At 37.9% G+C, this 11,903-nt stretch overlaps 1 protein-coding gene across 3 annotated transcripts; it reads left to right on the plus strand.

The window, feature by feature from the left end:
• Window positions 1–6,859: 6,859 nt before the first annotated feature.
• On the plus strand, window positions 6,860–11,822 carry si:dkeyp-67f1.2 (uncharacterized protein LOC556106 homolog). 3 transcript variants are annotated; one of them, XM_066666676.1, is made up of 9 exons: window positions 6,860–7,214; window positions 8,146–8,229; window positions 8,313–8,360; window positions 9,274–9,397; window positions 9,495–9,553; window positions 10,364–10,414; window positions 10,542–10,617; window positions 10,709–10,835; window positions 11,532–11,822. In XM_066666676.1, exons 3-9 carry the CDS (start codon window positions 8,318–8,320, stop codon window positions 11,616–11,618), a joined length of 567 nt encoding a protein of 188 aa, XP_066522773.1. In that variant the 5' UTR covers window positions 6,860–7,214; window positions 8,146–8,229; window positions 8,313–8,317; the 3' UTR covers window positions 11,619–11,822. The 3 variants fall into 3 exon arrangements, with proteins under 3 accessions (XP_066522773.1, XP_066522771.1, XP_066522772.1); XM_066666674.1 differs by lacking the exon at window positions 6,860–7,214 and adding an exon at window positions 7,424–7,531; XM_066666675.1 differs by lacking the exon at window positions 6,860–7,214 and adding an exon at window positions 7,424–7,531 and having other exon boundaries at window positions 9,313–9,397.
• Window positions 11,823–11,903: the final 81 nt, after the last annotated feature.

Here is an 11,903-nt window from a genome sequence, read left to right on the forward strand (position 1 = left end):
CACTGGACAAAAACAATAAAGGGCAGTATATAAACAAAGAGCTGTATTACTGAAGAATTATGGAGTAACAGTGAGAGATATATTAGTAAAGTTTATTGTGAGGAGGGTGAAAAATCTGCAGTTCTAAATAAAGCCGGGCAGAAGATGGAAGTTGAGCAGGAATCACCCATCCTTGAGGCTCGTTTTGGAGGTGGGTGAGCTGTGTAGGTGCTGGTCTTGGTCAAAGTTGGCTGGACATAAGGCAGGCAGAGACCCATTTTTTTGTTCCTTTTCTACAAGTACCAAAGACATGCATGACAGGATTTTTTTTTCTTATTTTTGTTTTGCAGATTTTAGTGTATAACATATATTTATTTGTCATTGCACCAATCATGGAGATCGAACTGGTGACTGTTCCGGCTGGGTCTCGATTCTCTAACCATTAGGTCGTGGCTACCCAAATGTAAAGCATGTATTCCTTTGCTGAGAAAAAAGTATGTAAATAAACAGACAATAAACAGTATCTGAGCCTTCAATTATGCCTAGATATATTAATTCAGCATTTATTGGGGGAAGCATGGCACTACAGGTAGTGTCACAGCCACAGAAATCCTGGTTCTGGGGTTGTGTGTTCAAACCCTACCTTGGGTCTCTGTCTTTGAGGAGTTCTGCCCATTCTGAGTGTGTTTCCTCCTACAGTTCAAGGGCATATGCTGGTAGGTGGATTGGCTGTGCAGAAAGTGTCCATTGGTGTGAGTGTGTTTGTGAATGTGAGTGTGTGCCCGGAGATGAACTTGCAAACAATGGACGAATGAGCATTTTGAAAATAAAGATTGATAATAGGGAGTGTGTACTTGGACAATGTCTTTTCTTCTAGCACATTTTTATATATGCTGAAATATCAAATATCAATTTGACTGCAATTAAATTAAGCTTTAGGAGGGATAAGAGTAAACAAGGGAGGAATCCCTTGTTATACTCTACATATTTGTAGTCCATCTGTTTCTCTGCATACTTTCTTACCCCCGCGGTCCAACACCGCGGTAAAGTTGGCTCAGCGTTCGATATTCGCCAGACATTCACCCACGAATATCCTGGTTATTTAAAAAAACAAAATGTACACGCCAAATGACTATTTTAGTGCAATTATTACATATTGTGAACTTATTCACACACACTGGCGTTCAATGTTTTTACTGCTGTAAGATGTGAAAATATCATTATGTGATTTACAGATAAGTTCTTTCTGACGGAGAAGCGCTTTAGCGACGCAACTTCTTTTCAAAATAAAAGTCTTGGGTATGAGGCATTTAAATATCAGCATTTAAATACGTAAACCCTGTAACACACTTTTGAAGGCTGATTGAACATCAGCTTCCCTATGTGTTGCATGTAAACCTTGTAACAAATTTGTGAAAACAGATTCTATGTCAGATTTTTTGTTTCTATGTATTTTCTGTTTCTGGACTAGGAAAAATGGGTTTCACAATTAAACGACATGACCCACAGACCCAATTTCGGGCCTATGATGTAGTACACCCAAGGACCCATTTCATGCTCATTTGGACATGTGAACCTTGTAACAAATTTGTGAAATCAAATTCTATGTCAGATTTCCTATATTTTCAATGGATTGATGTGTTCTTCCCTACACCCCTAGAGATAAATTAGCCGAGCCTGACTACAAGCAGATGTCGATATTCTTGGCATACATATAATAAATAAGTTTAATCTTGCCCACAGTGATGCCACATATAGATACTCTGTGCTGAGGCAGATGGAAGAACACAGTGGCGCTTCCAGAGAAGACGACTCTGACGAGGTGAGAAATGTATGCTTATACACAGTGGGTCAGTATTCCAGTTTGTTGTAATAGATCAACGTTTGTCAGTCTCTAAATAACAATCAATTACATGTTTCTTTTTCTCTCTTTTTTTCTTTTTTTTTAATTTTTACTCTGCAGATACAATGTAATGTGTGCAATTTCTGGTTCCACCACAAATGTCTGGCAATGACACCAGAAGAATGGGAGACATTCTTTCAAACTGGACAGGACCTGCACTGTCCACACTGCACTGATGTGTAATATGTCCCTGTGTGTGTTGATGTAAATAGTTAAGTAACAGTTCCTGTAGTTCAGCAGGATAGTGCATAATTTTATGTTCAAAAATATATATTTTAGAGCATCTACACCCAACCTAAAAAAAAATGTGCAGTTCTAAGACTTAATTATGATCCCCATCTTTCCTAGTCCAGAAACAGAAAATATAGGAAATCTGACAAAGAATCTATTTTCACAAATTTGTTACAAGGTTCACATGTCCAAACGAGCATGAAGGGTATTGGTCCTTGGGTGTACTACATCATAGGTCTGAAATTGGGTCTGTGGGTCATGTCGTTTAATTGTGAAACCCATTTTTCCTAGTCCAGAAACAGAAAATATAGAAAATCTGACATAGAAACTGTTTTCACAAATTTGTTACAAGGTTTATATGCAACACATAGGGAAGCTGATGTTCAATCAGCTTTCAAAAGTGTGTTACAGGGTTTACGTATTTAAATGCTGATATTTAAATGCCTCATACCCAAGACCTTTATTTTGAAAAGAAGTTGCGTCGCTAAAGCGCTTCTCCGTCAGAAAGAACTTATCTGTAAATCACATAATGATATTTTCACATCTTACAGCAGTAAAAACATTGAACGCCAGTGTGTGTGAATAAGTTCACAATATGTAATAATTGCACTGAAATAGTCATTTGGCGTGTACATTTTGTTTTTTTAAATAACCAGGATATTCGTGGGTGAATGTCGACTTTACCGCGGTCACACACCGCCCCACAGAACCAGGCATTTTTGTGTAATGGTGTGAAAGTGTGTCTTGCTCTGGTACAAGTGCATCAGTCACAGCTGTACAGTGAGCCTCTGTAACATGGAGGTAAACAGGGTAAGTACACTTACTTCGCCTGTTTTAGTTGGTGTTAGTTAACGTTAGCTTGACTTGCTAAACTCGGTGGCTCAGATTATACTCGGCTACGTAGTGATAGTTGCATTACGGAGGTTTATAGTGTTGGATGAATTCGAGTTCGACTTCAATCACATTTACAAGAATAACGGTACCTCTAAATTTGAGTTCAGCTTATTGCTGGGCTATTGTCATGAATAATGTTGGTTATTTAGCTATCGCTAGATACTGTCATAATTGTCGGTCATAACGGTGTTTTACCGCGGCGTTCACCTGTTGTCCACCAGTGACGTCATAGTGGCGTTCAAGAATTTCCGTAGCGAGCTCGGGTTTTTCCGTCAAGTTAATAAAATTATCAGTTTTAAAGCACATTAAGCATGCTATTTTCATTTTAATTCATACTTATATATGTCAGCAACTAAAATAATGTGAAATATTCATGGCGGTCCATTAAGTGGTGCTTAGCCTTTAAGAGATGTTCACTGTTCTGTGTATGTGCTCCAAAGAGGGAAATGTTTAGGATGATGGGAGACTATAAATCTTTTCTCTCTTTCTGTCCCTTGAATATGCAAATGTTAAACAAACTCCATATTCCTATATTTGGAAAGGTAAAGAATCATATATATTGGAGTGCTAGCCAAGAGCCGGGGAGAGAGAACAGCGCGCTGAATCGGACACCGCACTCACGGGATCCTTAAGAACCCGTAAAACACTGTTTCTGTAAATAAAGATGTATTTACACCTTTAACCGTGTCTGCGGAGATTCTTTTCCATCACCTGTCACAATACAGCAAATAAATAACAGGGGATAAGAAAGTATACAGAGAAACAAGTGGACTACAGTCTGTAATTTCAGAACTACAAAGTGCTCCACTGTGGTCAGTAGAGATGATATAATGGACCATGAATGTAGATACAAGGTAAGTGTTCCTAATCCAGTGATCGGTGAAGTGTATTTTAAGCCCTATCATGTCCTTCAAGTTCGCGGTTTAGAATCGACCAATCAGAAGAAAGACGGAGTTTGACGCAACTTTAGCAGGAAGTCAACAAAGATGGCCACATATAGGAATACGTTTTGCTCCAAAATTAAACTCTTGTGTGCGGCTGTTTCTGTCATGCTGGGACAGTCAATCGCCGCTTTGACTTCAGCTGAGTTTGGAGCTGGAGAAGGGAAAACTGTGAGGAGTCTTCGGAGTGTTTCAGAGTCCACAGCGGTCCCTCCACAGGTGAGAGAGGTGAGTTGTTTTGGAGAGGCAGTGTTCAGTGTCACTTTACTTTTAAATATCCTTCTAATCAATAGTAAACTGTGTCCTGTAGGTGAGACTTCACCCCGGGGTTGTGGCGTCTGTAGTTATCGTTACATTAGCTGCTCTAGTGGCTGCTGTCTTTATTATTCGCAAATACTGTTTTCCTCAGAGGTGAGTAGTGCTCCGGCTCCGCCTACAAGGCAACGCTTAGTGTAGAAAAAATGTATGTAGTTTTTCTTCCCTACACCCCTAGAGATAAATTAGCCGAGCCTGACTACAAGCAGATGTCGATATTCTTGGCATACATATAATAAATAAGTTTAATCTTGCCCACAGTGATGCCACATATAGATACTCTGTGTTGAGGCAGATGGAAGAACACAGTGGCGCTCCCAGAGAAGACGACTCTGACGAGGTGAGAAATGTATGCTTTTTGTGTTTCTTTTGTTCATGACCCGAAGTGTTAAAACTTAATTGTGAGTATCCATTGCACAGTCCTTGTTCTATAATGCGGGTGAAATGTGTGTTTTTTATTAATTTATTTACGTTGTTTCTCCCTCAGGACCTGTTGGAGTGAATCCAAGCGAAACAGGATTTTCATGGCTCGCGAGGTTACCCTTCATAACAGTTTATCCTTTTCAGCTCTAACTTCTGCACCTAGTTTTAATGTCATTTTAAGTTAGGGTGGATATCATAACTATTTATGGGCAGTTCCTCTAGCTTTTCTAAATGTCTGCGTAATGAAATCCTTAAGAAGTTAACCGTAGTTCAGAATGGTTTGAATGTAAAGAGCTACATTCTTGAAAGACATGCAGAGATTTTTATATTTGTATTCTTTTTGCACTGGTGGTGATAGGAAGATATGAATATAGAATAAACTTTCTATTGTCTGTTTAAATCATTTTTAAATGAAGTTTTAGCTTTAACTGTATATTTATTATCTGTGTGGAGACGAGATGCTGATGATCTTAACTTCAGATTAATCACTGTTTTGCCTTTTTCAGAATTATCACCACCACTGTTGGTGGGTTTCTCCACAATGCACTGTTTTACCCCAGAATAACTCCAAATTAGTTTGTTCACATCTCAACGATTGAATTATACAGAATGTTGGAAACATTTGTGAATATGATGATTTATTAGGAGCTGATGAGCAAAATGCCTTTCAAACTAGGCCTAACTTATTTTATCTCCTTTTTTTGTACACCGTAAGTTATTTGCAAAGCCTACAGTCTTCAAAACATAAACCAAAGATTTTTAAAAATATTCCTCTTTTTTATTGTGTGAAGTGTGGCTTTGACTGCTGCTGCTGTATCTCAGGGTTTTTCTTCCCTTTATTTGCTTTTCCTCTTGACACTAAGCCTTGTGGGGAGTGTAATCGGGTGACTTCCCCAAAAGTCAGGCCCACCAGATGCCTGCAGCTATACTGTTAGCATTTCTGTTAGCATTTTTAAACCTGAGCAGGTGTTACATACAGTACAGTGCAAAAGTCAGAAACTACCATTCATTTGTTTGTTCCCTGTAAAAATGGTCATGAATTCATTCAGGAATGGAAGCAGGAAGGATATGTCCAACATTCAACACTAAATATAACGTCTTCATCACAGTATCTAGTGTGGTCTTTCTTTGCCTTTATTACAGGAATGTATCTTTTCAGCAGACCTGCTCTCAGGTTTTCAAAGAAATAACCAGGAATATTTTTCCACTTCTTAGAAGTTGGGTTCACTTTTTCTGAGAACTGCTTTTGTAGTTTTATGTTTGTTTTCTTTTTTCTTAGTAATAGCTTGTTGATAGCTTTGGTGTTAATGTGGTTGTGACACTTTTGTGGACTACCAGTTCTTGCACATTTTTAGTTTTCCCAAGCTCTCTATAACAGTTTAATACATTTTCAAATGCTTTTAGAAAGTTCTGCTTTTTAAGAAGAGGAAAGAATAATTACTTTATTAGTCCACAATTTGTAGCCACACACTAGTGGCAGTGAACATATACACACACACACACACACACACACACACACACACAAAACTACAACGGGAGCTTTGGACTGCCAACCATTTTGAATTTATGTTCAAATTCAACCTGAAATATCATGTTATTAACTTGGACCTTGTGGTCATTTTTACTGGAATGAATGAATTTGTGGTTGTCTCTGACTTTGGTGTAGTACTGTATCTACTCACATATGAGTTTTTGTCATACCAGTATTCCTCTCCTCTTTTTTCTATGAAAGGCAGTTGCATAGTTGATATTAATAACATTAAATCCAGTCTGGATGTGGGTTTGAATATTTTAGTTTGATTTCTTACTGATCACTTGAAACTAACAGGTTTTGTATATATTTTGTTATGATGCTGGTAAATGTGAACAAACTATACACTCTGGAATCTTGATATTGTCGACGAATTTGTAATAGCGGTGTGATACTGTGTGGCTGCATTTGTCTTGCACATTGAAGAGAATATGGAATTTGAAATGGTGACCTCATAAAATGCACTGTATAAGATTAAAAACATTTGAAACAATGAATATGCTTTAAATCTCATTCTTTTTACATCTCCAGCTGTATTCACAAGTGTAGCCTCCACTGGTTAAATTACTTTTTGTTGATTTACAACAAGAAAATCAGTAGGATTCCTGTACGTTTCAGACATTCAGACAATACACATGTTAATGTGTATTCAAATACACTGAATTTACTGTAAAGTGTAAAATGTGATGTTTTATATTCCAGTATTTTATGTTGAATTGTTATATTTGCTGTTTTTAAAAAGTTTGAGTTTACGTTTGCGCCTTTTAGTGCATGGGTCACCAATCTCATCCACTCAGGTCTGGTGTGGCTGCAGGTTTTCATTCCAGTTAAGCAGAGCACACCTGATTCTACTTGTTTCATTAACTAGTCTCCTTCTCTAAACAGTTAAAAAGTGTCTGCTTCTGTTTGGTTGGAATGAAAACCTGCAGCCACACCAGCCCTTTGTGGATAAGATTAGTGACCGCTGCTTGTGTTTGAGCCATGTTATAAAATACCTGTAAGTATGACTGACTGTAAAGTTTTCTGTAAAAAAATAAAAATGACCATAAATCTAGTGTGAGACATCCACAGGACTCTTTTGTTCCAGTTTATTATTTGAAACGGTGAAAAACCCTGTTTAAGAGTCTTGAGGGGGATTTGTTTTAGTTGAAGGTGTGTGTGTAGATTCTGGGTGGGGCTTTGCTTCACAGCTTTACAGTACAGAACATTAGGACCGTTGAATTCAGAGACATTTAAAGATTTCACTCATCCAGTTTTAAAATATGACAATTTAAACATTGCCCTGTTTAGAAAATTACAGAATGAAACTGAAAGGTAAGGAATCTTATCTCTTCGTTAATCAAGCTTGATTAATGAATGATTTTCCTTTTATGTTTGGATTGTCGTTGACATCGTCAGAATAAATTTACTGTGCGCATACAAGATTAAATTACTCTCAAACAGAGCAATGGTCTTCAGTTAAAGCTGCTGTAGAATCATTTAAAAGTAAGTGTGAAACCATGTAATGCTTGTACTTTTTGGTTTCCAATATTTGAAAATAGAAAAGTAATATAAAAAGCCTAGCGTCAGAACAAGTGTATGGAGTCAAGTCTTTACTAATCTGAAGTTAATATAATAGCAGCACAGCATGGTACCTTTATATTCATAACTCTACAGACGTCCTCCTGAAAGTGCCAACTCTATATACCTTATTTTTTTATGTATAATTTTTACTTTAAAAGTCTTTGCGAGAATGCAGTTATGCCCATTTCCCTTCGTTTTGAACTCATTTAGGGTCTCTTAAAACTAAATCTAAATGTGACTAAAATGTGCCTGGATAATATCCTTTTTTTTCTGATTATATACTCATCCTGGGATAGCAGCGGATCATTTGAATTAATGTGCATTGTTTCCAAATAAAGGAAAACCAAATGTGCTTGTGTTTCTAGGGATTTTCTTTGCACTCATTGTTGCCTTCACTCTTCTGTTAATATGGGGCGTCTTTATCAACAAGGCATTTCTGCAGAAAGAAGGTTCGTACGTCACACCTAGTGTTCATTTACATTGGTGAACTTTGCTTAGATAAGCATTTTACTAAACCTTTTTTTTAATTCAGGTGAGATGCAAGGTACAGAATCTCCAATATCAGACTGCAATTCTCTAGGTGAGTTCGACCTTCTCCAGGAAACCATTAGACGGTTGTTTCTTGGAGAGAAATAAAGTCTAGTTGTGCAGAAAATTGCACTGTTCCTTGTGATTCTCTGTTTAGGTTTCATTAGTCTGAGTCAAGGGGGAAAGTGCATTCTGGGAAGCGGCCTCAGGTGTTTACTTTGTGTATGTGTCAGTTTGCTAAAGAACTGGTTCTCAGGTCTGGTCCAGGAGTGCACTTGTCTTGTTAAATGGGAGACAAGTAGGTTTGCTCTCAGAAGGGAAGTGACACCAAGGACACATTTGTATCCCTTAGCAGGACACATGCAGCAGTTCTCAAACAGGGGTCTGTGGCAAGGTTCCCCTTAAAAGCATTAGCTGCAGAGGATTTCATGTAGACGCAGCTGTAAATCTGATCTTCGTGCATTATGTTGAATTAGTCACAAACTTTGCTCCAAGAGGAACAACTTTATTATTTAACAATCAAAGTCTACATCCTGAGAAATTAAGCATTTATTTGAGTCCTAACTTCTTTTCATATAAAAAGCAATGTGAAATTATTTTGCAGTCCTGTTGCTTGCATGGAAAGCTTTAGGTGGAGGCTACCTCCACAGCCACAAAAAGTGTCAGTGGAGCATGAGTGCTTAGAGCATCTTTTAGTAAATTAATAGTAAAAAGTATAGTAAAAACATAACAGAAGGTTAATGTACAGAAAGTTGATTCCAAGTAAATGTGCATGTGCCTTAAAAGTGCTGCATATGTGTGCAATGTTCAGGACCGCATCTATGTTCAGAAGATGATGATGTGTTTTTTGTTTGTTTCTTTGTTTTTAAAAACAACAATATGATCCAGAGCTTTGATTACCACTGGATAATCCATACCATAATGTCATAACGTTAGACGTTTGACAAATGTTTGATGTAGTGCAGGTCTGTTTGAGTCTCACACAGGTTGCTATCATCCTAAAGATTGTCCTGAAGATCACTTCCCCTTCTTTATTCGCAGTGGCCTTGCCAATGTGATTGGGCCAAAGATCTGCTTTAACAACAAGATGTATGTACAACAGCAGAGTGCATTGTTTCTTTATAACACAACAACATGTTCTGTTCTTTGCTATTAATCTGTGGCCTTATCTGTACTTTTTTCCCAGTGTGATGGGGGGGATAATGGACAATGTTGGATGGGGTCTGAACATAGTAGTGGTGAAGGGTGAGTGTGTGTGTGTGTGTATATATATATACATTTATAAACAGTGTTTTATGCTTTAATTATGTTGTAATTATCTGTCTACTATAGACTGTTAATAAGGTTTTGAAGTGGAAGTTTTATGCCTGACTCTCAAACACAAGGCAGTAATGATGGTAATTTTATTTTAAATTCAATACCTGTGCAGTATGACTTTCTCTGTCATTGCGGAACTATCTGTATATTTGCTCAACATTCTGGGTTCCGTGAAAATTCCCCAGTCTCCAATGTAATTTTCTGAGCCTTTCTATTGGTTCTGTTGGGATTTGCACACGATGTAAAGGATAGCTTTTGTGTCCAAATGATGCAGTAAACTAAAAGTTCCACAAAAATGGAGATACATGGTTTTTTTTTGGACAGTGATGGTGTACAGTTGTAGAGTAATTGCAAAAATTTCACAGAATCAATTTCTACATGTGTCCTGTTGAGGGTCATGGTGGATCTTGTACCTACCTGGAATCAATGGGCGCAAGTTAAGGAACACACCCTGCACGGGATATCAGTCCGTCACAGGGCACCACACACTCACAGTCACTCACACCTGTGAACAATATCACACAGCCAATGCACTTTAACAGCTTTGGGAGGAAACCCCACACCAAACCTCAGAGCCTCATGGACAGTGATGGAACCCAGGACCCTGAGTCTCTGGAGCTGTGTGGCACTGAAGCTGCCTGTTGAGCCACCCCTGGTTTAACCCCTTTGTGTATAGCTATTACCATTAAATGTTCTGCAGGTTAACTGTAATGATTTCTGTCCACATTTTTTGTTCAGGTGAAACTGGTGAGATTTTGAAGAATGAATACTTTAATGTCTACTCTCGGGGTAAGTTTATTTTTCTGCCGGTGACGTTTAATTGACAAAACATTTTTACCTCTGAAGCAGTTAATGTGTAATGGTGCCACATGAACACAATGATGTCTGCATTTGAACTGTTTCTCTAACATTGCAGAGTTATCAGAGTTCCTAAAGTTGATAGAAAGGGGAAGCATAATTTTACTGGCCTCATTTGAAAACCCAGAAGTAGTGTGAGTAAACTGATGCATCTCATTCTCACATTTTATGTTTTAACAGCAGTATATTTGAATATATATATATATGTGTGTGTGTGTTCTGCAGGTTGACAGAGGAGATCAGAGAGCTTTTTGCTGGGTTAGGGAGCAAAATGAGCCACGCAATCAAGAAAAGGGACACGTGGGTTTTCGCTGGAGCAGCAGGAGTAGTTAAGGAGAGGGTGTTTGAAAAGGTTTGAACTTCTACTGATCAGCTATTTACCTTGAAAAGTATTACACTGGAACACCAAGTGATCAGTCAAGTCCAAGTGCTGGTGCTGGTGCTACAAGGCAGAAGACAACAAATTTAGGGCTAACAAAGTATGTACAACTACAAAGTGCATACGGTACGCTGAAATTATTAAATGCACAATGACAATAGAAACAAGGAGATGGCTATAATGTTATGGCTAATCAGTATCTAATGAACATGGCTTAATCTCTAACAGACATTTTAGAGCCTGAATGGGACTGACTGTCTCTTTTGTAATTGAAACAGACCTAAATTGAGTACCTGTACATGCTCTGTTTAAGAATATCTCTCTTATGTCCAGAGTTCACAGCAATTTTTTATATTTATATTTGTTTAAATTTTATTTAAGCAGGCAGTTCACTGGGCATGGGATTGTGTGAAGCCATTACGCTCTCCTGAGATAAACTCTGGATTACAATTTTTTACCACAGTAGGCCTTTGTTATGCCTTTGCTACTAATGAAAGATCCATCTAGACAGTATTAAACGACTATATTAAATGACTTATTTTATAAATATAATGTTTTAATCTCTTTAAATGTCTGTTTTGTAAAAAGACTAAACAGATTAAAAAAGTGACTATAACTTGTGTTTGCAATTTTCTGTGGCAAGTCTAAACTCTTTCTTTAAATGTGCAGCTTGTTGCTAATGATGAGAAGAGCAATGCATATGGAGACTGGCCAGCGATGGAGGAGGTGGGTGGCTGCTTTCCCAGAAAGATCTGACCAACACTAAATGAGTGTGTGCTGCAGCAGCCAACCGGGGATCGTTAAAAACACAGAGTATTTAAAACGTGGGACTTTAAAGCTTTGAAGTTTGGAAATCCAGCAAAGTGTTCATATACGGATGGACGCCTGTGTGTATTGACCCTGCACTGCCCACAATTTGTGTCCCTTTCTGAATTTGTCAGAGCAGAACTCTGGCCAGGTTTCACCAATAAATTGATTTTAAAAACACAAATGCTCTCATTTTGTTTTAATATTAGGTCCTTTCAGGACCCTTACCCATGG

This window comes from Hoplias malabaricus, chromosome 3, assembly GCF_029633855.1.
Source record: "Hoplias malabaricus isolate fHopMal1 chromosome 3, fHopMal1.hap1, whole genome shotgun sequence".
Lineage (NCBI taxonomy): Eukaryota > Metazoa > Chordata > Actinopteri > Characiformes > Erythrinidae > Hoplias > Hoplias malabaricus.

What these genes read in the sequence shown, in the direction of transcription:
- si:dkeyp-67f1.2 (XM_066666674.1), top strand. An exon ending in GAACATAGTAGTGGTGAAGG is followed by an intron (nt 9,554 to 10,363) that starts GTGAGTGTGTGT and finishes TTTTTTGTTCAG; the next exon opens with GTGAAACTGGTGAGATTTTG. An exon ending in CTTTAATGTCTACTCTCGGG is followed by an intron (nt 10,415 to 10,541) that starts GTAAGTTTATTT and finishes CTAACATTGCAG; the next exon opens with AGTTATCAGAGTTCCTAAAG.